At 46.7% G+C, this 26199-nt stretch overlaps 1 protein-coding gene across 2 annotated transcripts in view; it reads left to right on the top strand.

Moving 5' to 3' along the window:
• The window catches only part of PARD3B (par-3 family cell polarity regulator beta), a 2030765-nt gene that overhangs the window by 1141645 nt on the left and 862921 nt on the right, over positions 1–26199 (top strand). For both annotated transcript variants that reach the window (XM_069225990.1, XM_069225989.1), the window contains one exon: positions 1373–1490. In XM_069225990.1, the coding sequence (XP_069082091.1) occupies positions 1373–1490 (118 nt within the window). The remainder of the gene's footprint in view (positions 1–1372; positions 1491–26199) is intronic.

The following is a 26199-nucleotide window of genomic DNA, read 5'->3' as shown; positions in this document are numbered from 1 at the left end:
CCCCACCCCTTGCGTTCCTTAAAACACATATTTACAATTTTTCAGGAGGGCCCGCAGCTAGTATTTGCTGCTAGCCTGCTCTCCTTTAACAAATGTGCTTTTACACAAGTGAAACTTATTTTCTTTTTATTTACTTCTCCAAGTAGCATCCTCCATATTTGATTGACACATTTTGAAAAAACGAAAATGGCCCCTGCATCATTCAGGAGGCGTGCACATGGGTGGTGGTGCTGGTGCATGTGTGCGAATGCGTTGTCGCATGTGCACGCGCAACTGCGAGATGCAGCTGATGGATATTGTGACATGTAGACGCCCATGCACGCATCAATCGTTTTTTTTTTTTTTGTTTTTTTTTAAATCAATGCTGCACAGCATCGTCAAAAACATTGGCAAAGCTAATCGGTGACAGTAGCGATCTGTTGGCTTCTCCAGTGCTTGTGTGGAGATCTCTGCTTCTGAACCCAAGAAGCTAAAAGCGAACGGAGTGATCAAAACAAGTCCTCAAAATGAGGCACATCAGAGTGCATCTGTGAACAATTCGTGGGGTAAAAGTAAATGTCCACGGAAAACTCCATTTTAGAAAAATGACAATTGAAGTTAATAATGTATACTTTTTTTTTTTTTAAAGGTAGACATTTATCGGTACTACATATCCTTGAAGTACCTCCTTTTCGAACACACCATACAAAAGGTGTGACCTCAACGGAAAGGATACCAGGCAGGGAAAACCTTTGCTCCTGGTGCTAATTGCTTGAAAAAAAAAAATTTTTGTAGAGGGCATAACAGCAGAGATGGCAACCATTTGATAAAGTGAAGTAGCCATTTATTAATTTTTAGCAGGCATCATTTTGTTTGCTTTCAAGAACGGGGAAACATCATCATTAGAGGACACATTCCTTCCAGGCATGCGATAAAAGATGCCATCCTTGGCACTTATTTTTTTCTACTCTTGAGAGGTAGGGCTTTAGGAATAACTTTTAAAGCATAGCAATACCTTCGTAGATGATTTATTTCAGGATGTTGTGTATGTGTTGACCATTGTTCTATTATCTTTAAAGTCTGGCTCTGAGATCTGGGTAAGTTGGCTGCTTGTTCTACTTTAGGATCTGGAAGCCATCCTGGCTTCTCTCTGCAACCACGCTGTGTGCTCCTGGGAATATAGCATCATCTCCCGAAATCCCACTTTTTCTACTTAATCAAAATATTAGAATGCTTATTTATAGCCAAAAGTAAACATTTGCATTTTACCTTTACAGCTACTGCTTAGAAATGTATTGCAATTTGCTAGTTTGGGGTTGATTTTACTGGCGAAATGCATGCACTGTGGTATGTATTTTTCTGCTGTTAAGATTGCGGGTCTTTTCCTCCACAGGACCGTCTGGAGTTTGGAGCTTTACCCAATTCTGCATTTGATGGAAGTTACACACTTTCACCCGTCTCCAAACAGAACACCACGGCCAATGAACATGTCCCCCAAGAAAGACCGAATGGTGAGTTACATGCACAGGCTAAAGTCTCCTCCTTAAATCCATAAGAGGCAACACTGATGATTTGACTATTCTCTTCTTTTTTTTTTTTACTTTTAAATCCTCTCTCACTTTGAAAAGATTTAATTAGAATGAAAGCAAACACTGTTGACTCTAGACACAAAAATGCACAGGCAGTGTTTGAAGCGCTGACACAGAAGATGTGAATTACACTCTTGGCAGTCGCTCCTTATCCACAGCTTTTTTTTTTTTTACTGTTTGTGTTGAAGCGAAGTGAGGTAAAAGCTTAATCAAATCGACGTTTGGTGCAACAAAATGGGTAAAAAAGGGAAAAAATCATGTTGAACAAAGTATTCTCAAAGTCACTTCTGCCCACAACCCAATCAGTCAACCAAAAATAAGTCACTAAATTTACACTTAGTCCTACCTCACTTTCGTGTCCTCTCTGCCTGGGCGTTAATACTAAATAAAAACGAACACGTTCCAGGCGGGATCATATGCTTAACTCTTAGCTCAACCAGATATGTACAGCACATTTTTAACAAGCAATCAAATTTGGTGTTTAAAGACTAAACTAGAAGTGTTCGTGCTTGCATTGTTCTGAACAGTAGCCTACAAGGAACTCAGATTTTAGGAGTGCCTCAAGGCAGTCAAAAAAATCAGCGAATATGATTTTTTTGTATCTTTCACACTGTCTGTCCAAAGAGTAGTTTAGATTTTGAACTATGTAGTGTTCTTCCATCATCCCATAAAACTCCTATGTTTTCCCCCATATCCTGGCCTGGGTTCTTCAGCTTTCTCAAAGTGGTGCACGATTCCTCTTAAAATCTTTTGATATTTGCACTTAGTGGGCTAAATGTGGAAGTTATCTTCTTCACAGTTGCGAAAAATATCCTGGCAGGTGGATGCAGGAAAGCCTCCTAGAATGTTTTCATATGGCTTTTGGCCCAGCACATAGCTGAAAGCCATATCCCTCCTCCCCGGTGGCATCTTAGTGAGACAAGCTTGGCCCAAGGACAAACACCAGCATTAGCACTTGTAGAAGTCTTTTAGACATGTTTCTGCCTCACGGTTACTTACGTGTGTACTGAATTAATGCCAATCACTTTTATGTATTCTGTAGCTCTTTAAGTAGGTTTCACTTCCTGGAGTTGGATTTTAAGAATGCTGTAACAGGAATACCCCACTCATTGTGGTCTTGAAATCTTATACAGCACAACTGGTCAACCATTGGCAATGAATGCTGAATCTCTATTCCCGTTTTTGACAGCACGCGTAATCCATGCAAAACATAGCATTGGCAACATCTTTTCCAACTGAAACACATCTGAATTAAACATTTCTTAGTAGAACCTTGTAATGTGCCTGCAGCCATTTAAATGTGTAATGAACTATGATCTCGCTGTACTGATGTAGTCCTGTGTGTACTGGATGGCCTTTATTGAGTAGCCCACATTGGTGGAGATTACTTCTATTTTTGGCAGTAATGTGTAGTGGATGTTAGTTTTTATTTTAGGGTTTGGTTTGTTATCTCTTGCAGGCCAGTCCCAAAGAAGATGTGCCCCCATATCTTGCAGCATGCTTTGGCTGCCTCCTTAATGGTTTGTAGAGCACATACTGTTGCATGCCTGTCAGTCTGACTTTAGGGTTGAGAGCATTTAAAATTACATACTAAATGACCAACTGGAGGGATCTGCGGTTCTTGTTCGTGTTTTGGCCATCCAGATTTTTTCTTTCTTGTAGTATTGACTTTGCTGTGGCGTTGATATTTTATCAGGATCTGTCCAGTGTGCCCTGCGAACTAAATTACCAGTCATGTGCCAGTGGTGCAAGTATTCTAGGACAGTTGTGTCATGTGACGTTTTCTGGGAAGGTGCTAAGGTTAAACTTCATGCAGAAATAGAGAATGCAAATTTGTGCAGGAGATTCAGACATGTGGCTGTAGGTTGGAAAGGATCTACCTCCTCTGCAAAAGCACTGTGCTGTTGGGATGTTGAAAATGTTTTGGTTGGAAGAATCCAGTTTGGCTGGGATAAATAGGAGCAGATCCTGTTACAGACGTACAGTTTAGTGGTGCCCTTTACGATTTTATGAATAAATTGCTACTCTTTCAAGGTTACCCAGGAGGTTGAGTACCAGTGACCTGAGAGGTTTCAACTTATCTTCAAGGTTTCAGCAAAAGATCCAATACGATCCTTGTCTTTTAGATGCCTGTAAGGGGATTTTATGTGATAGGTTCGTGCTGGATGCATGGCCCCAGGATCTCCAAGCACAGTTTATATGGATATTTCTAGAGAACACTGTCATACTATTACACTTACCGCACCTTGGGACGTGTAGTGCCAGATGAGTACTCCAATCTACGTGCTGCATTCAGTTCATGTAGCCACGATGAATTTTAAAACCAGTGCCCTTGCTTTTGACCCTACCAATATGCCAGTACTACACATGTATGCCTTTGAGTACCACCAGTCCAGCTGTACTCCCTTACTGCCTCCACTCATAGAATTCGCTGTAATTCACACAAGTAAAACGTCATGCTAAATCTGCATTTTGGCAGTGGAATTCTTGTTAATTGACTGCAGATAATAACTTACCATCTGCTGGAATATTGGTCATTATGGCAACTGGATCTCGAATCCTGACGTAACCACTGAATTTTCTTGTTCAACGCTAGTAAAATACCTGGGTACTTATGTATCATTTAATCAACTAGCTGTCAAGTGGTTGTTCACTGGGCTAGCTTAGTGGCTCCGTAGGTGGTCTGAAACCGTGCTAGAAAAGGTGGCTATTGAGTGTAGTAGTTTGGACGGTCACTGAACCAAGAAGCCTTTGGATGAATGCACAAGTCTTACCTAAACCTTTATTTACTGATCATGTCCTGGTACAGCTTCTAACACTTTGTGAAGTGATGGATATAATACGTCCACTGTGATCCCAAAACGGGAAGTAATTGTGCCCTTCACGGATCACCTTTTTTTCCTTCCTGCCTCGCAGAAACGTTTTTGGCCTGTCTTCATCACAACAATCCTCTTATTCTTGCATCTGGAAGACAGTAGAAAATGACAGAGCAAAACCCTTAATTTATGGTTACCTGCATACAGGCGCGGACCATTTTGGGGTTTGTAAATTTACTTTTACTCACCATACTTATTTTTTTCTATTTTATTAATTTGCATAGGGTTGGATTGTGAAGGAAGCCGCTTCATTACAGCAAATGCGTTTTTAATTTTAATTGATTATTTTAAGTTGGCTAATCGGTCTATATTTGTATTTACAATAAACACTTTGGTTACAATATCCTTGGAAATCTGACCATTACATAGGAGTTTCTGCAATTAGACTAAATTGCAGCCTGCTAGACATGCAGCTTAGTTTTAACCATCAGCTATAGTTCTGCGGATTTTACTATGCAATCCTCAACTACAAAATCGTATTCTGATTCCTCCACTGTGGTCTTGGCATGACAGGTGAAGCCCAGGGCGACAAAGGTACCTGTACTGACAAGAGATCCAGGTTCTAATCTTGGTTTCAGCACTTGGAAATCTGCTTGATACCTAACAAATCACTTGATTGAACTTGAACTTCAGTGTTTTGCCAAAATAAGGAGTGTTTAGAAACAGTGCAAATGTATGTACAGTCTACAGATGTATAAAAGCAGGACACAATAAAAAAGGCTGAATGAATACTTAACAAACAAAAGAAAACTGCAGTCTTGAAAGATCCGATCATTAAGTGTTAGTCATTTATACATCCCTACATCACAGAGGCCACTCCAACGTACTTATACAGACAACCAGGTAGCAGGTGTTTTACATCATCCACAGAAGGGGAAGAATGCAACAGACATAATTGATTTCAATTAATTCCAACAAACACAGTGGGCAGGCGTAGTGATTCAGTGGCCAATTTAGGATCCTGGAGAGGGCTCGTGGGGTGAGGGTCTAGTCAAGTAGATTTGTAGGTAGATGAAGTATGTTTCAGTGATTAAACATCAATAATAATGGTAGGGTTGTGAAGAGGTTAAAAATATGAACTCGATGAGAACTGCAAGATTCCTCATATGGACATAGGGAGCCATGATTAGAGTACCTGATGCAGGGCTATAATCTCACGCAGGCCGCACACAATCCCTTCCCAACCACAGGAGCAAGGTCACAAAATGTGTGAAGTGAGGTGTAAGCTTCTTAGGCAGGGCACGGAAAAAAGGTAATGCCTTGGGGAAATCTTATCTGGCATATATAAAGTGCTAAAAAACAAAATTATGATCTTATCCGGGCTCTTCTATTTGATTTGCTTCACACTCTTGAGTGGACAAAGTACAAACAATCCTCCAACATCTTCACAAAGTGCGTGAGTTGTACATCTTTACTCTTAATGATGCTCATGAGACAAACAACTGCACATTTTGACTGTGCTGTGATATGTCCTGAGATCTCTTAAGCATTGTTCTGATTTTCTGCCGCTTAACGTGAGGCCAGTAGAAAACAAGCATTTGCAATGCAATAGGTCTCGCATTTGCTGAGTTAGAGCTATTGGCATTGTAAATGCATAACTGGACTTTTTTTTGCCACATAAATTGGTCAACCCTGCCACATATTTCCAGTGGCCCTGCATATAACCAAAGCACTTCAATTTACCTTCAGCAGAAGCAAACAACAGAACTGTAGCCCACTTGCCTGTGCCTGTCTTCTGGCCCCAAACCAGTCCAGATTGTAACTTTTTTAATCTACTGAGGAGATCTAATCAGAGCAATCCCCTTTAGCAGTGTAAGGCATAACAATGTAAACTGGACAATCCTTCTGTAATCTTTGATGTTGCAAAGTGATCATAATAATCTCTTGGTGTATATTGCATGCTAGAGTAACCAAAGTTATCACAATCTGTAATGAAATGCACGGATAAAGTAATCACAGTAACCTTCTTTATTCTTGTGCAGTAATCTTCATGGAGTAAATTACTTTCGCATTGTAATACAAAGGAACATAATATGGGCAATTACTTGTTGTAATCTGAAATGTAGTGAAGTAATCCCTTGGAAAAATATGACGGATTAAGTAATCTGTGATTTAATAGATGGATAATGCGAGGAAGCTTCCCTGAACTAATATGGAGCAACAACAGCAGCCTATGAAGCAATTTAGCCATCCTAAATAAAGGCTGTTATGCATAACTAATTAATGTAAAACACAGACAAATCCATTCGGATCATCTCACCCTGCCATTTTAGATTGTAATCTCCACAGTCTGCTCACCATCAAAGTCTCATGGTGCGCTGGTGCGCCGGGCAAATATTGCATTGTGGGATCTGTGTTCATTCTCAGCATACAACACTACACAATCCAGCGATAGGAACTTTATTCCTTTCCCAAAACCTCACTATGCAGGGGCAGGTGTAGGCGCTATCTGGAAGTTGTAGACCAATCTCTTTGTCGGCATGCCTCAGTGCAGAAGTCAGTACCTCATCCAGTCCAGCTCTGATGTATCCTGGTACATGCAGTGCTTCGTTAAAGTGATGGGCGTGAGGGGGGCAGGGTTAACACCCACAGATTGATAACAACACGTCGGAAAGCAGAGATTGCGCGCTGCTACGCTCAACCTGAAAATGAGACTGCTTTGCTTAGCCATCCTGACATCCATCGCTCGGACGGAAGTAGGTAATGAACGATCAGTGCCTAATTTATCTAGGGAAGTTTATTGTTCTAGATCATGGGTACTCACAAACTTTTTCTCGGGGGCCAAAATTGCAGTATGGTTTGCGGCCGAGGGCCGCACTGAAGTGACAGCGGGGGGCGGGGCTTAGAGGGGGCGGGGCTTAGAGGGGGAACAACCACCCCACCCCCTTTTTCAAAACAATGCTAAACAATGCCATCTGCACACAGCGCCATCTGCTCCCACCCCTACCCCAGTAACACACACAGCGCTGTCTGCACACAGCGCCATCTGCTCTCACCCCTACCCCAGTAACACACACTGCGCCATCTGCACACAGCGCCATCTGCTCCCACCCCTAGCCCAGTAACACACACTGCGCCATCTGCACACAGCGCCATCTGCTCCCACCCCTACCCCAGTAACACACACAGCGCCATCTGCACACAGCGCCATCTGCTCCCACCCCTACCCCAGTAACACACACAGCGCCATCTGCTCTCACCCCTACCCCAGTAACATACACTGCGCCATCTGCACACAGCGCCATCTGCTCTCACCCCACCCCAGTAACACACACACACAGCGCACACACACAGCGCCATCTGCTCTCACCCCTACCCCAGTAACACACACAGCGCGCACACATACAGCGCCATCTGCTCTCACCCCTACCCCAGTAACACACACACACAGCACACACACACAGCGCAATCTGCTCTCACCCCTACCCCAGTAACACACACAGCGCGCACACATACAGCGCCATCTGCTCTCACCCCTACCCCAGTAACACACACACACAGCGCACACACACAGCGCAATCTGCTCTCATGCCTACCCCAGTAACACACACTATATTAAAAATAAATAAATAACCAAAGAGCCTTACCTGACTCAAAGCACTGTAAAGATGCCACAAATGTGTAACAGCAGGCAGGCAGGCAGGCGGGCAGCAGACGTGGAGCCGGTGACAGGAAGCAGACGACCAAAGCCCTGTAAAAGTTAGCTGCAAGCGCTGACTTTTATGGGGCTTTGGCTTCTAGGATCGTCAGGGCGACGCCATAAACAATGGCCGCCGTATGTAAACATAGAGGAGGGCCGCGGGAGCATGCTCCCGCGGCCCTCTTCTATGTTTACATACTGCTGCCATTATGATATGGCGTTTGGCGTAGGTCTCGCGGGCCGCCACGCTAGGTCTGTGGGGCCGCTGGCGGCCCGCGGGCCGTACTTTGAGTACCGTTGTTCTAGATGAATAATTCACACCCACCTTTTTGTCCCTTTGAGATGCTTCCAAGTACCACAATTACATGCATTTTAGTAAATAGGCTGAATCATATTCACAACGCTCGGTGTAAATGAAACATGTAAATACTGATCAGTACGTTCAGATCTTTGTGCTATTAATGTGATGAAGCCTCACAGAATACATACATGCATTGCCCCCACCACCCTTTTGTCATTAAACAAAGAAACTGAGTTTGTTAGCAGATAAGGACAGCTCACTCTGTTTTAAATGTCCCTGTTCTCTCCAATCTCCTGTTTTATTCTTGTTTCTCATTTCTGTTAAAGCAACTTTGTGTCTCACAAACGCCTGTCATTAATCTCATACTTCTCGACCTTCTTCAATACCGTTGAATACCCTGATACTCAACTCTCTTCTGTCGTGCCATCTCCAACATGGTACTCCACTGGTCCTCCACCTCTCTTTTTCACTGTCCCTTTTTAGGTCGAGCATAGCAGCGCGCAAGCACTGTTTTTCCGATGCGTTGGTATGTATCTGGGCTTTTAACCATGCCCACTGCACGCCCATCACTATCACTCGTTCATGGGCTTGCCTTTCAAAAATCCTTAGTTTTCATTGGTAACTGCTTTATGTTTGTCCCTCCTTAGGGCAGTTTTGCCTTGGACAACGATCCTTTTGCATGGATAATTGCACCTTTGCCGATAACCTTGACTGCGAGCGAACATCTTTTTCCTTTTGTCTCTCTCTTTGCACTCACGGCCGCAATTTGAATTGGCTCACTTATGTCAACTGTTTTACTTTTTATTTTCAGTTTGTGTGGCAAGAAAAGTCCTGTTAGGAATTTACAATGCTACTAGCTCTACCTCGAGCAAACGTGAGACCCATTGCATTGCAAATGCTTGTTTTTATTTCCTGGCATGCCTCTCCCTCTCCACCATGTGTCAAACTTATTATCCTTGCACCTCATTACTGCCTATACTTAACTCAACCCTTTCCAACTTCTTCAATAGCATCAAACCCACTGCTACTAACAGCTCTTGCATCACTTGCCATCGTTATCCTAGTACTAAACTGGTTCTCGCCTATCCCTTTAACTATTCCTATCCTCCTAGAGCGTCCTACACTTTTCACCATAGTTCTTGCCTGTTGGTATACGCTAAGGCCCAGTACTGAAATCCCTGCTCCTCATTTACTATCACTGTAGGTGATTTTGGCCCTCATTAAGACCTTGGCGGCCAGGTGACCGCCGCAACAGCAGCAGTACCGTCGCCAGGCCGACGGTAATGACTGCCAAATAATGACCATGGCAGTGATACCTCCCATCAACAGCCAATGTACCACACCAACCACCAGCGTGGTACGACCACTGAACACTGCGGTAGCCACCTGCAGGCAGAAGATAAGGATCCACCTGTAGGAGGCTGGACTGGCTTGTAGTGAGTACCAAGGGGTCCTTGCACCTTGCACCAGGCCCAGTTATCCCTTATTAGTGTATAGGGCAGTGGTTCCCAAACTGTGCGCCGCGGCACCGTGGTGCGCCGTTAAAAGTTGCCAGGGGCGCCACGCACATTTTGGAAACATGAATTGAACATTTTAAAAAGATTTATGTGTGCAGTTTATAAATGACCTGTTTACGACAAGTTTAAAGTATTTTGCGGCGATTAGTTCTTAAATAAAAGCCGAAAGCACTGGAATGTTATTGCTCCCGTGGGATCCTCTTGAAGTGCACATCGGACGTGTTCCTTGTTGAATTTACAATAATCAGGTAATTATAGTTATTATTATTAGGATTTCTAATCTAGGGTGAGAGAGAGGGCACCGCAGGACCGGAGATCACAGGAATGTGCAGGAAATTCTCCTAAGCAGAACCGATATAGTATTATTAATAACTAATGTTCTGTTTTTAAAACTGATGGCTATGTCCCAGGGGCGAGCACGAGGCCCCTGTGTAGTTTCGGGACAGAAGAAAACTGCTAACAGCTTGATTCAGCACACACACAGAGGTTGAGTTTGTTTATTTAGGTTAGAAGACATTATTAGAATTATTAGTTCCTTGTTGATGACAAGTCCAGGGGAAAATTGCAGCATTTCTGCTTTGTGAAAGATTAACCTTCCACCCTTTTCTTATTACTAAGCACACCTTTCCTTTTTCCCCATTTGTGTTTACTAAATGCTAGTAAATTGTTAAAAATAAATTATAGGACCACAGTCCTCCCTCACTTGCATGCCCAAATCAGATTACTTACTGAGTCTTACTGCCAGGGGAAGGCAATTTTCGTTGGGATGCCAGAAAAACGGCTATGGGAGGTACAGACCAAGTGGAACTTGGAAAGCACAGTTATCAAAAGCTGAAGCCTTTGAAATAATTTAAGGCAGCGGTGCCTCCTAAATTCTCAAGAAACTGCAGAGTGGGAGTGTGAACGGCAGTGCTTAATTTGTAATAAAAACGTGCCGGTGCCCAAAGTCCTCCTTTTAACCATGTGGCTGCTGCAATTAAATGTGCGAAAATTGAATACTGAGGCAGTGTAATACTGAAGCCATCTCAGGCCTCTTTAATGATTTTAAAGCCACTCCTTGCCCCTTCAGCTCACTCTTGCAGCTGTTTTCTCCCATTGTGACACTATTTCGTTTTTCTCTTCCTTGCTTAGCACCGGAAACAACAAGCACAAATTAAGCACTGGTGAATGATCAAGTACTGTTAAGTAGTTTTAGAGGAGAAAGTGTCCAGATTGAAGGCAGAATGTGTGCACCAAAGGTGAGGTGTGATATGTGTGTATGGTCAAGGCAATGTAATGACGTTGTAAACAGAGAAGAAAACACGTGCATGGAGGACAGCAATTGTGACACAGGGGGGAGATGTGGCTACATTGTTTAGACGTTTAAGAATGAGAGGTTGAATTGGAGGAGATGTGGTCTAGCAGGGAGGAGGAAACATACAAAACATCCATGTTATGCTCGTTGATATAATTAAAGTACTCCTGAGGCTGGGCTTACATTGCCCACCCGAAGAAAAAAAAAAGTAACATAATGGGGAGCCGCGGGCAATGGCAAATATAGATGAAGGGAGCCGCGGGTCGAAAAAGTTTGGGAACCACTGGTATAGCGTGTCTAGCAGCTTAGGCTGATAGATAATGGTAGCTTAGCAGAGCAGCTTAGGCTGAACTAGGAGACGTGTGAAGCTACTACAGTACCACAAGTGTCACTTGCACAATATCATAAGAAAACACAATACACAGTTATACTAAAAATAAAGGTACTTTATTTTTATGACAATATGCCAAAGTATCTTAGAGTGTACCCTCAGTGAGAGGATAGGAAATATACACAAGATATATATAAACAATAGCAAAAATATGCAGTATAGTCTTAGAAAACAGTGCAAACAATGTATAGTTACAATAGGATGCAATGGGGACACATAGGGATAGTGGCAACACAAACCATATACTCCAAAAGTGGAATGCGAACCACGAATGGACCCCAAACCTATGTGACCTTGTAGAGGGTCGCTGGGACTATTAGAAAATAGTGAGAGTTAGAAAAATAACCCTCCCCAAGACCCTGAAAAGTGAGTGCAAAGTGCACTAAAGTTCCCCCAAGGACAAAGAAGTCGTGATAGAGGAATAATGCAGGAAAGACACAAACCAACAATGCAACAACGATGGATTTCCAATCTAGGGTACCTGTGGAACAAGGGGACCAAGTCCAAAAGTCACAAGTAAGTCGGAGATGGGCATATGCCCAGGAAATGCCAGCTGTGGGTGCAAAGAAGCTTCTACTGGACAGAAGAAGCTGAGGTTTCTGCAGGAACGAAAAGGGCTAGAGACTTCCCCTTTGGTGGACGGATCCCTCTCGCCGTGGAGAGTCGTGCAGAAGTGTTTTCCCGCCGAAAGAATGCCAACAAGCCTTGCTAGCTGCAAATCATGCGGTTAGCGTTTTTGGACGCTGCTGTGGTCCGGGAGGGACCAGGAGGTCGCAAATTGGACCAGGAGATAGAGGGGACGTCGAGCAAGACAAGGAGCCCTCTTAGTAGCAGGTAGCACCCAGAGAAGTGCCAGAAACAGGCACTACGAGGATGCGTGAAACGGTGCTCACCCGAAGTTACACAAAGGAGTCCCACGTCGCCGGAGACCAACTTAGAAAGTCGTGCAATGCAGGTTAGAGTGCCGTGGACCCAGGCTTGGCTGTGCACAAAGGATTTCCGCCGGAAGTGCACAGGGACCGGAGTAGCTGCAAAAGTCGCGGTTCCCAGCAATGCAGTCTAGCGAGGTGAGGCAAGGACTTACCTCCACCAAACTTGGACTGAAGAGTCACTGGACTGTGGGAGTCACTTGGACAGAGTTGCTGGATTCGAGGGACCTCGCTAGTCATGCTGAGAGGAGACCGAAGGGACCGTTAATACAGCTTTTTGGTGCCTGCGGTTGCAGGGGGAAGATTCCGTCGACCCACGGGAGATTTCTTCGGAGCTTCTAGTGCAGAGAGGAGGCAGACTACCCCCACAGCATGCACCACCAGGAAAACAGTCGAGAAGGCGGCAGGATCTGCGTTACAGAGTTGCAGTAGTCGTCTTAGCTACTTTGTTGCAGTTGTGCAGGCTTCCAGCGCGGTCAGCAGTCGATTCCTTGGCAGAAGGTGAAGAGAGAGATGCAGAGGAACTCGGATGAGCTCTTGCATTCGTTATCTAAAGTTTCCCCAGAGACAGAGACCCTAAATAGCCAGAAAAGAGGGTTTGGCTACCTAGGAGAGAGGATAGGCTAGCAACACCTGAAGGAGCCTATCAGAAGGAGTCTCTGACGTCACCTGGTGGCACTGGCCACTCAGAGCAGTCCAGTGTGCCAGCAGCACCTCTGTTTCCAAGATGGCAGAGGTCTGGAGCACACTGGAGGAGCTCTGGACACCTCACAGGGGAGGTGCAGGTCAGGGGAGTGGTCACTCCCCTTTCCTTTGTCCAGTTTCGCGCCAGAGCAGGGCTAAGGGGTCCCTGAACCGGTGTAGACTGGCTTATGCAGAAATGGGCACCAAATGTGCCCATGAAAGCATTTCCAGAGGCTGGGGGAGGCTACTCCTCCCCTGCCTTCACACCATTTTCCAAAGGGAGAGGGTGTAACACCCTCTCTCAGAGGAAGTCCTTTGTTCTGCCATCCTGGGACAAGCCTGGCTGGACCCCAGGGGGCAGAAACCTGTCTGAGGGGTTGGCAGCAGCAGCAGCTGCAGTGAAACCCCAGGAAAGGCAGTTTGGCAGTACCAGGGTCTGTGCTACAGACCACTGGGATCATGGGATTGTGCCAACTATGCCAGGATGGCATAGAGGGGGCAATTCCATGATCATAGACATGTTACATGGCCATATTCGGAGTTACCATTGTGAAGCTACATATAGGTAGTGACCTATATGTAGTGCATGCGTGTAATGATGTCCCCGCACTCACAAAGTCCGGGGAATTGGCCCTGAACAATGTGGGGGCACCTTGGCTAGTGCCAGGGTGCCCTCACACTAAGTAACTTTGCACCTAACCTTTACCAGGTAAAGGTTAGACATATAGGTGACTTATAAGTTACTTAAGTGCAGTGTAAAATGGCTGTGAAATAACGTGGACGTTATTTCACTCAGGCTGCAGTGGCAGGCCTGTGTAAGAATTGTCAGAGCTCCCTATGGGTGGCAAAAGAAATGCTGCAGCCCATAGGGATCTCCTGGAACCCCAATACCCTGGGTACCTCAGTACCATATACTAGGGAATTATAAGGGTGTTCCAGTAAGCCAATGTAAATTGGTAAAATTGGTCACTAGCCTGTTAGTGACAATTTGAAAGAAATGAGAGAGCATAACCACTGAGGTTCTGGTTAGCAGAGCCTCAGGGAGACAGTTAGGCACCACACAGGTAACACATACATATAGGCCTCAAACTTATGAGCACTGGGGTCCTGACTAGCAGGGTCCCAGTGACACATAACAAACATACTGAAAACATAGGGTTTTCACTATGAGCACTGGGCCCTGGCTAGCAGGATCCCAGTGAGACAGTGAAAACACCCTGACATACACTCACAAACAGGCCAAAAGTGGGGGTAACAAGGCTAGAAAGAGGCTACTTTCTCACACCACCCACCATATTATGACATAGCACAACGCCAGGATTTCTGGGGCGGTAGCAATGCCCCGAAAAGCCTGGCAGAAACTCATCATATAAAAGGAGACACTCACCTCCAGGGACACAGAGGAGTCAGCGGCCGCCATGGAACCTGAACTGCAAGTCTTCCAATACTGTACCATGCCGTGGCCGTCCTAGAGCACCAACGACAACGGTGAGTACAGCCGCCTAGCACACAAAGGAGGGAGGGAGGGGAGAGTGACACACACATACACCATACACTCAGAATCAGCTGCAGAGTAAATCGACTATAACAGGACCAAAGAGCAAAAAAAGCCAGGACACTTACACATGTTCCAACCACTGTAATCCTGTTGGATGAAAAGCCCAAATCCAATAACATAAACAACTGCATATTTACATGCAGGCCCAAAGGCCAGTTCAAAGTCTCTAATGCCTACAGGGCAAAGTCCAAGCCCCAACTGGACTCCTGACAACACTGGAACTCCACTCTTCAGGGGCATCATATTGGAAATGGACAGGCACCTCAGGGGGTGGGGTGGGGTGGGCCGGGGGCATCTCATTGGGAGGGGGCTCCTTTCCCACTGGTTCAAGAGGGGGCTTCCTGCCCACTGGTTCTGGAGGGGGGGGGGGCTTCTTGCCCTCTGGTGATGGAGGAGGGCTTTTACTCACTGGTGATGGAGGGGGGTTCCTTGCCCTCTGGTGATGGAGGGAGGTTCCTTGCCCTCTGGTGATGGAAGGGGCTCCTTGCCCTCTGGTTCTGAAGGGTCCCCATGCCGTCTGGTTCCGGAGGGTGCTCCTGGGCCTCTGGTTCAGAATGGGGCTCCTTCGCCTTACATTTTTGAAGGGCCCCCTTGGGCTGAGTTTTGGGAGGGGCCTTTCTTGGCCTGAATTTTTGGAGGGACCTCCTTGACCCTAGTTTTGGTAGGGGCCTCCTTGGCCTTAGTTTTGGGAGCGGCCTCCTTGGCCTTAGTTTTGGGAGGGGCCTCCTTGGCCTTAGTTTTGGGAGGGGTCTCCTTAGCCTTTGTTTTGGGAGGGGTCTCCTAGGCCTTTGGTTTTGGAGATGTCTCCATGGTCTTGGCTGTCTGTTTGGGAGGGGGTGGCACTTTAGCCCTCTGTTTTGGGGACGGAGGAGTGTCCTTGGTGCGGGGGGCCAGCGTCACACTCATGTGCCCCTTAGTGACAGCTGGAGACTTTGGGAGTGAACAGTGTCAGACTGGGTGCTTGAGGTATTGGGCCGGGGGTTGGGACCTTCCTTTTATGAGAAGGACGGGGCAGGAGGGGGAGAGAAGAGGTCAAGACGAAAAAGGGGAGAGAAGATGGGAAAGGAAAAGCTTCTTAGGGCCAGTGGGGCGGGATGTGGGAGGAGGGTTGGGAGTGAAGGTAGAGGGAGTGGTTGTAGGAGGAGGAGGTGTGCTGGAACTGGGTGCAGGTGCATGGACAGTGTGCGTGTATGAGGTGGATGGCTGTTGGGGGTCTGAGTGTGAGCTTTTGTGTGTCTTTGGAGGGTGGCAGACAGGGTGGGTGAGGTCAAACCAGACGTGTGGATGGATGTTCTGGTGGTGTCTGCAAGTCAGGTGGGTGTGCTGCATGAGGTGGTGGTGGTGGTGACTGCGCATGTTGTGTGTGGGGTGCATGTCTGCGGGTCTGCTGTTGTGACTGAGCAAGGCTGTGCAGGTGGCAGGTTCAGGGTCTGGTGATGTAGTGCATGCAGGTGTAAGTGCAGATGTGACTGTGAGGGAAGAGAGGGAGACAGTGGAGGCAGTGGATGATGGTGTGTGCATCTGTGTGTTGGCTGTCTCAGTGCTTGTGGACTGAAGTGTGATGCCTGTGTTTGTCTGTGTGATGTTGTGTGTGCATGCTTGTCTGAATGTGTGCATGGGATGGGTTTGGGGTGACGAGACTGGGACTGAGAAGTGGTAGTTGGAGGGGGGTGTGGGAGAAACAGGGACACTGGCTGCCGTAAGTGAAGAGGCCAGAGCCTGAAACGATCTCTGTAGGGCCACCAAGCCACTGTGAATGCCCTCCATGAAGGCATTGCATTGCTGCATCTGGGCTGCCAGCCCTTGGATGGCATTCACTATGGTTGACTGCCCTATACAGATAGATCTCAGGAGGTCAATAGCCTCCTCACTGAGGGTAACAGGGCTGACTGGGGCAGGGCCTGAGGTGCCTGGGGCGAAGGAGATGCCCACCCTCCTGGGTGAGCGGGCATGGGCAACTCAGTGGGGGGGGTAGTGGGGGTTGAGCTGGTACTGGGGTTGCGGTAGCACATGTAGCTGGGGTGGTCCCAGAGGGGTCCGCCACCACCAGGGAGCTCCCATCAGAGGAGGAATCAGAGTCTGTGGCATCAGCTCCTGTCCCCGCCATGGTGCTCCCCTTGCCCTCCATCCCACTGGTCCCCTCGGCGTCAGTGGATTCTGCCTCCAGGGTCCCGTGGGCTCCATCTTCCTCACTCGACGGTGCCACTGCTCCTTCACCAGATGATGCTAATGCACACATGGACAGGATGACATAAGGAGGGGGGGCAAGAAAGGGAGCACAGGGTTAATCTCAGCACCAACAGCACAGATGGCATACACATCACTGTCACACACTGAGAATGGGCAGTATGGACCACACTGGCATACAATTGGCTAAATATCACAGCAGGTAGGAACCAAAGACTGCCATCTGCACACCAACTGGGACCATCTAAGCCCTGTCTGCCATGGAAAGCCAGCTACCTAGCTATCAAAACATGCATTTCACCCAATTAACCTTAGCTTGTGCCACGCAGCAATGTCTAAACTGGCATATTGCGGCATCCACTGACTAGTACCCTGCTCCCAAATCCCATGCCAGGCAACAGAGATGGTTGTCAAAAACACTGTACTCCCCCCTTGTGGCTGCTCTGATACCCTCAAGTGCCCATCCAGCTCTGGGTAGGCCACCGCCAGTATGTGGGCCATCATGGGGGTCAGGCTCCGATGGGCCCCCCCTTCCTCATTGGGAGGCCGTCCCCAGCTGGGCCTCCGCGGTCTTCCGGGCGCAGCGTCTCAGGTCCTCCCACCGTTTCCTGCAGTGGGTGCTCTGCCTGCTATAGACCCCCAGAGTCTGCACATCCTTGGCGATGGAATGCCACAACCCCTTCTTCTGATAGGCGTTGACCTGCAGAGGAAACACAAACAGTAGGACACCATGAACCATACAATCCAGCCTGTCACACATGGCCTACAAACTGCATTTGTTCCTCAACAAGCACACACATGACCCGTACCTCTGTATAAACTCAGCCCCCAGACATACCCCCCCAAATCACACACTTCCAGCACACACACACACATCTCCATGCAGCCATGTCGCATGCAACATACCCATTGTGTACTCACCTGTGGTCTGGAGACCCATACCACTACCCATGCAGGGCTGGGGTCCCATCCACCAGCCTCTCCAACTCCTCTATACATCCTTTGAGTGTTATTCAATAGTAGCTCTATATAAATTTTTTTGCTTTCCTAGTGTTTACTTCCCTGGATGAGCTACTTTACCAAAACAGGGACCCTCTATGGTCTTGTCTCCAACTCCTCTGACATGAAGGCTGGGGCCCTTTCCCCTGTTGCACAGGCCATGGCAGGTTCCAGACACAGGTCACAGCAGCACACGCAGTGGAGATGTCGTCCTGTGGAAAGTCAGGAATCAAGTGAAGTGGTAGAAAGAAAATGGTGGTCGTGTCCGCAGCGATGAACACCATCACCGCCAGCGTTGATCATCATTGGTTACCATACTCCAAAGAGGGCCATGTTAGCCAATGACAAATTGCACACCGATGCAGACCGCCTCCCGCCATGACACAAACGCCGGTGGAGTGAGGTCACTTCCACCTGTCTCTGCATACAGGACAGGCAGTTGCCGTTTTCTAATGCTACTACACATGTACAGATAAAAAAGTGCCTCTTTGTAGTCAAACGTACACCCCTAGACAATTCCAGTGTTCAGCATACAAGTATGCTGTGTGTACACTGCTGTAGTGTGTTCATGGTGCCTATTGTCACTCCCTTCTTACTTTTGGGTCCCTTAGGTACCAACCACTGCAGAGGAATAGGAGGAGGAGGCAAGCACCCGTGTACAGACCCTTTGAGGACTTGGCTACACTAGAGGACTGGCATATCATACTCGCCTATCGTCTGGACAGGGCCACAATCACAGAGCTGTGTGCACAATTGGAGCCAGATCTGCTACCTGCTATCTGTTGCTCAACAGTCATACCTCCTCTTGTGCAGGTACTGTCAGTGCTCCATTTCCTGGCAACTGGTTCTTTCCAGGTGACAGTGTGCTTCGCTGCAGAAATGTCACAGCCAATGTTCTCTATTGTGCTTGCAAGGGTTTTGGCAGCCTTGCTCAAACACATGTGCAGCTACATCCCATTCCCCCAGGTAGATGATTTACCCACAGTGAAGGCTGGATTCTATGCAATATGACATATACCACATATTATTGGGGCCATTGACGGGACCCATATTGCCTCAGTTCCCCCCCGCCCCCAACAAGGCCAATGAACAAGTGTACAGGAATAGGAAGAGTTTGGATGATTTACCCACTGTGAAGGCTGGATTCTATGCAATATGACATATAGCACATGTTTTTGGGGCCATTGACGGGACCCATATTGCCTCAGTCCTCCCTCCCCCAAGGCCAATGAACAAGTGTACAGGAATAGGAAGAGTTTACAATGTCCAAATGGTGTGCTTTGCTGACCAGTATATCTCCCACATCGCTGCCAAGTATCCTAGGTCGGTGCATGATGCCTTTGTCCTGAGGAATATAAGTGTCCCACAGCTGATGGCACAACTACAGAGGCACAGAGTGTGGATTACAGGTGAGTCTGAGTCCCCACCCAATGTATGTCTGTGTATGCCTTCAGGAGTCATACTCCATGCCATTGTGCAGGGCTAATGTGTGTCCCTCACTTCTTGCAGGTGATTCCAGCTACCCAAACTTGTCCTGGCTCTTGACCCTTGTTAGGAATCAGAGAACAGGGGCAGAGAATAGGTACAATGATGCTCATGAGCATACCAGTAGGATTATTGAAAGGACCTCCGGTCTCCTGAAGGCCAGGGTCAGGTGCCTCCATCTGACAGGTGGATCCCTATGCTACACCCCTGAGAAGGTCTACAGGATTGTTGTTGCGTGCTGTACAATTTGGCCCTCAGAAACCATGTGCCCTATCTGCAGGAGAAGGGGGGGGTGACAGTGCAGCTGTAGTAGCACTGGACAGTGAGGAGGAGGACAAGGAGGAGGATATGGACAACAGGACACATGATACAGCAGTACTTCCAATGACACTCAGGTAAGACTGTTGAACTAAACATTTCTCCATTTCAGTGTCGTGCTGTGTGACTGTAGCATAATGCCAGTCATTACCTTTGCATTCTAACTGACTGTCACCTATGCCTTCCCCTATTGCAGATGTTGCTATGTTTACAACAGTGTAATGCTGTGATGTGTACAGACTGCTATGACACATTTGTAGGAAGGATCAACATACTACTGGACATTTACACAGGTTCATGCAGTTCATTATAGTTCAATACATTGTACAATACCTTCAGATAAAGCACTATTACTCAAGTTGTGTCCAAGGTTGTTTATTAAAAATCTCTATACAATGCAAAGTGTGATAGAGTGGGGTGATGGTGGGGAATAGTCCAGTGTATTGGACCCGTCTGTTTGTAGCACAGATCCAGTGTCCAAGGGACCATAGGAAGGGGAGCAATGGCAGTTCAAAGTGGACAAGGTGACACAGTGGAACACAAGGGGGACATTCAGGAGGGGCTCATTTCCTGGCAGTGGTCTTGGTCTTGGTCTTGGCAACTGTCTCTGGTGTCTGTCTGGGTCACAGAGAACATTTGTGGGGTGGTTCACCTTCTGCAGTGGGAGAGGTGCTGGTGTCCTGTGGGTCCTGTGGCAGGGCCTCCTGTCCACTAGCTGCAGCAGATGTGGAGGGCTGGTCAGTACATTGGCTAGTGGAAGGGGTCCGCTGGTGTGCTGTGTAGCCCCTCATGATGTTGGCCATGTCATCCAGCACCCCTGCAGTGGAGACCATGGTGGTCTTCAGGGCCTGCAATTCTTGCCTGATCTCCTAATGGTGTTCCCCCTGCAGCCGCTAGTTCTCCTGCATGATGTTTATCATCTTGTCCTGGGACTGTTGGTAAGCCCCCAGGACATTAGTGAGTGCCACCTTGGCAGTCGGTTCCCTGGGCCTGTCCTCCCCTGGCACAGAGCTGTCCTTTGTCCGTCCCTGGCCACCTGTGCCTGTGTCCCCTGAACGGTGTGCCCACTCTCCCTAACCCAGGACCCTCATTGTCTTGCCTGTGAGGTGTGGACTGGGGTCCCTGTACAGTTGGGCACACTACCGAGTAACGTGTCCTTGGGACAGAGGTCTGGGGACGTTGGGTGGCTGCTGTGGTGTTGGATTCTGAGGGAGGTTCTGTAGTCCACTGGGTGTGAGCTGGGGTAGCCGACTGACCAGTGGTCCCTGATGGGCCAGGTAATTTATCCAGATCCAGAGCTTCAGAGTTGCTGCCATCACGGGGCATCTTCTAGTGGCACCTCCTCGACGCTAGGGCATCTGTGGGGATTTGAGTGGTGTATTATGCTACATGTCTGTGACATGTTCTGCATCACTAGCTTCCCCTATATTATTGCTGTTGCCCTGCCACTTTTGTTTGTGTATGGTGATGGATTGTGGGATTGTTAGTTCTCCATGCTGTGCATGCATTGGTGGTGGGTGTACATGAAGGGCTGGAAGGGATGTGCATGCAGTGGGTATGGCATGCAGGGCTTGAGATTTCATTTTGGTAACTGTGGCGGTGCACTGTGTGGGATGGAGTGGGGTGATGGGTGTCAGGGTGAGGGGTCATGGTGGTATGCAGGTATGGGGGGGTGATAGGTAGTAAATGTTGACTCACAAGTGTCCAGTCCTCCGGCTACTCCATTGAGTCCCTCAGGATGCAGTATTGTCAAGACTTGCTCCTCCCAAGCTGTCAGCTTTGGGGGAGGAGGTGGGGGCCCACGCCAGTCCTCTGGATGGCGAGCTGGTTTCCTGCTGCAATGAAACACACCTTCCCCCATAGGTCATTCCACCTCTTCCTGATGTCATCCCTTGGGCGTGGATGTAGCCCCACGGCGTTCACCCTGTTCACGATCCTCTGCCATAGCTCCATCTTCCTGGCAATAGGTATCTGCTGACCCTTTGCTCCAAACAGCTGTGGCTCTACCCTGACTATTTCCTCAACCATGGCCCGCAACTCCTCATCAGTGAAACAGGGGTGCCTTTGGGGGGGACATGGGTGTTGTGTGGTGTGTGTACGTTGTGCAGAGGGTGATGTGTGATGGGGTGTGTAGTGAGTGTCGGATGAATTGGTAGTTGTGATATGTGTGTGAGGTTTTCTTTTGGTTAGCGTCCCAAAGTGTAGCCGTCTTCTTGTTTTAGCAAAGGATTGTGGGTGATGTGGCTGTGTGTTTTATGGTGCTGTTGTTAGATGTGTGTATTTGTGTCAGATGTGAGTTTTTTGTTCAGTCCAATGCTGTCTTGTTTTGTATTTGGGTGGCCATATCTGCCGTGGCAGTGTTCACCGCCAATGGTTTACCGCCGTTGGATGTATGCTTTGGTGATTCTTGGGTCATTATTTGGAGGGGCATAGTGTTGGTGGCGTAACGGTATGGGTGTTAGTACCAACAGTTTTTCACGTTCAATGGTTCTGGAGGATTTGTGGTTGTGGCTGTTTCCTGTTGGTTTTGTACCACAGCGGTATGGTGGCGGCAGTCAGCATGGCGGTATTCGGTATTTACTGCCAAGGTCATAATGACCACCTTTGTTTCCTCATTCAGTTTCTCCCGTCACTAGCATGCTGATATCAACCAAATGTGTTTTTCATTTGCATACTGTACCTCATTTTGCAGTCATTTTATGTCAGATTCCCAACAGATGCATGCCTCTTGATGAATCTCTCTTTAATGGTGTTCAATTTATCCATCCCAGAAATACATTACTTTCCCCACTTTGACTGAAAAATCCTACACTGTGTCTATTTGACATTTTGTGCAAAAGACTGCAAGTATTTTTAAACCAACCATGAACTTGGGAAATGTAATCTCTACTACTACCGCAGCAACTAAGTACCAGGTGATGAACGTCTATGAAATCTGTCTTCATCTTCCTTTGACACAGCTATTGGTCTAATAAATACTTATGTAACAGTACAATTGATTATTCTTGTGCTCCCTATGTTGAGCTTGCTCTGTATGGCGCTGCACTTCTGGACAAGGATACTGACTTTTCCAGCCACTTCTCAATACTGGCACCATTGTGGATGGCAGCAGCTTATCCTAGGCACTTCATAAGATGGTGTTATTAGTAATCAGGTTTCTAAATATTGTGTCTTGCCTACACCTCAGCCAAAATCTCCGTACACCCCAGAACCCAGTTAGCGCTACATTGACTGGTCCTTGCTAACCAACCATGAACAACCTTTCCCCACATTGAGATTCTAATTGTTTATCCTTCTAGCACCATTGGATTGGAACTTCCTTCTTACTACATCCCAGCCAAACAGGCCACCTCCCTTTCAAATACACCCTCTGGGGGCACCCTATGGTAGATGATCACCCACCACTTCAGAACCACCACAGACTTATAGATAGAGATCCTAATATGAACCGTTTTGGAATATCCTTTGAATGGTTATTAACTTATTGTATAACTTGTAATATTTAATATCACCCACCTACCTGTCTCTGATTGCCTCCGAAAGCCCTAATTATGAGTGCCATATAGGTGGATGAGATCATCACCTCACCAGAAAAAACACAACACATCTGGGTTCAGTATTTATTAGATGTGATAATTCTTTCTAATTGTGAGTTTTGTTCTTCAAACCTAGGCATACAATGCAACATTTGGTGATTTCTGCACCAAAATTATCATGTCTTGATGTTTAATTGGCTTTTTCCCACTGGTATATGGTGGCAGGTTTAAGCTACCATAATGTGCTTGGGATAATTTGCAGGGATACAGAATTTATCACTCCTGATAACTGCTGGTTGCAGTAAGCTCTGCCCAATTTTTAATTCTATTCCCTGTATAACTAGGGGTTTGCACAAGGATCATAATTATCTATCTGACTCAATTATATTTAGATCAAAAGTTTATCTATCCATTTCCAAACGTAGGTCTTATTTGCCTTTTTTGTCACTTGTTACAAACACTTCCATTAGTAAACAATATTACCAGTTTGTTCTTTCAGTAAAAAATTGTCTTTTAAGTCACTCGGTTTTGAACCCCGGTACGCAGTTCAATTCATTTTCTGGTTTGCGTTGCCAAATTATTAGCTCATGTTAGTCCTGCGATTTCTCACTTCCATCTTGTTTTGATTCTTTCCTTGACGTTTGACATCTGATAACTTCTATCCTTTGTGCTGTGTTTGCTTTCTTGAGAAATTTCCACAGTCTCCATTTCCTTTCAACATATTTGGATCCTGAAGTCTCTCCTCTAGGACTTGTAGCGCCAGTAGTTTTTAATGCATTTTGACAAGAGTTGGTTGTTTCGGTTGATTAAGGATTGCGAGCAGTCACATGTTGCAACCCCTGTAGTTCAGCCAATCCAAATTCTGATCTTTAAAAGGTAAGAATGTAAATTTCAGCTAAATGCATTGGCTTTTTTTCTGCAATGTCAATCCCTGAAACAGGGCACATGACGGGTGAAATTGTGCCAATGTTTAGCCCGAAAGGCCAATGGGTAGACCATGCCCCTGAGGACATACTGGGTGTAGGAGTACAGACAAAACTGGGAAATTGCAAAAGAGCATCATTGCAAATCCCAAGAAATTTGATGAAAAAAAAAAAAAAACCTCTAAGGTTAGTTATACCAAGATCAATAGTTAAAAAAAAAAAAAAGTACAGAAGCTTGTTTGAAGCAACATCATGGTTAAGAGCCAAACCCTAAGAACCGTTAGCAATGCCAATAGATCTGGAATTACTTTGTGTTATTCTTCTCACGATTAAATCTTCTACAGCCCTGTCACTTCCAATCTGGTCAGGACTGCATTCTCCACTAACTATTGGAGTTCATAAAATGAAGTGACTATCGAGCATACCCCGCTGAGTAGAGTTGGGCCAGTCAGACCTTGTGGGTACTGCCACCAAGAAATGAACAAAACGAGGCAATAGTAGATTAGGAAGCATTGAAGTTAGCAGCCAGTTAATCCAGAAAAATTGTGATCTATAGTTTGACCACAGCCAAGAGATCGAGCAGGACTAAGAGTATCTTCGCTCCATTATCCACAATTCCCAGAACTTCATCCTAGATTTCCACCAGAGGTGTCCTGGGCACATTTCCTGGCCTAAAGTCCGATCTCAGTTTGTTTAAAAGCACCCCACAGTTTGAAAATGATTGTGTTCTTAAAACTCCTAATATTCTGTGGAACACCTTAGGCATACCTTCATGCAGTCTTTATTTCAATGGGTGGGCTTGGCGCAGACCGAGACAGCGCACCCTGTGGTCATGAATACGCTGCCCCCAGAGGGTGGCGCATTCAGTGAAAGGCAGCTGTTGCTTAGAAGCCACTCCATGTTTGACAGTGCAGGTGACAGATACATGCACTTTAAAGAGAGGACAGAGATCCCCCTGCAGGCGGGTGCAGTGAGTGACTGCACCTGCCTGCAGTGGGCTGTCTGGTGGGGGTCCATAGACATCTTTTCTTCTCTCCAGAGGACTGTCCTCAGGCAACGGAATGACAGTACACCACCTCTTTGTGGTTAACTGTGGGTGTACCTCCTGAGGCCCTGTTTGCCTCTGTGCCGATGTCAGTGATGGGATGTGAGTACAGAGGCAATGCGATTCTCTCATTTGCATGGAGCCACTCTACCATGCAAATGAGGGCATGCCTTCTGAAGATAGCGCTGGTGCGGCATGTGCACTATCAGTATAATGAAGGGGCTGCGGACTGCATTTGTAGTCCCTTCTGTAATACCAGAGTGCCCCAGGGAAGTGCTAGATGGAGACACGCCCGGTGCGCCCCAAGGCACTTTGCATAATATGGCCCTGGCGCTGGGTGATGCCTTAGCCTTATACTTAGAGACAGAAGAACCCTTTGTGAAAGAGTAACCTAAAATGAGGGAGTCTACCTATGGTAATCAGACAAAAGGACGCAAACCAATAAGAAATCAGGAAATGTTAACAGCACTACTTGAACTGGGAAAAGAGCTACCAATAATGTAAAAAAGTGTCAAAGCAGTGCAGTTGCAGAACATTGTGCCACAGATTCAATCCTTTTATAAACGTTACAGAAAAGGCCACTGTGGCCAGTGGAAAGTGTTCTCTCGTGGTGAGAGAAAAGTATCTCCATTGGTTGAAAAACGAGTTCTGGGACCCATGGAACAGTATTTGTTCTGTTATTGAGGTTTGCTTGAAGAAGATGGAGCTATAAGAGTTTAAGCAACTGGTCCAGGTCAAAGCAGCTTGAACAGCACGCATTATGCGTATGTCAGGGTGTTCTGTTATAAAGTTCTTGGGCGCCCGTTTTGATAGATCCAATTTTAGCAAACCTTTGGAAACCAAGGCAACTCTTCTGAGGCAGACACTGCATGTAACTGGAATCCTTCAGAAGGGAGAAAGGCTAGAATTTTTGGAGAACCCGATTGGAAATGCCAACATCACATAAAT

Source organism: Pleurodeles waltl, chromosome 3_1 (genome assembly GCF_031143425.1).
Source record: "Pleurodeles waltl isolate 20211129_DDA chromosome 3_1, aPleWal1.hap1.20221129, whole genome shotgun sequence".
Lineage (NCBI taxonomy): Eukaryota > Metazoa > Chordata > Amphibia > Caudata > Salamandridae > Pleurodeles > Pleurodeles waltl.
This window is presented reverse-complemented; position numbering and strand designations above follow the sequence as displayed.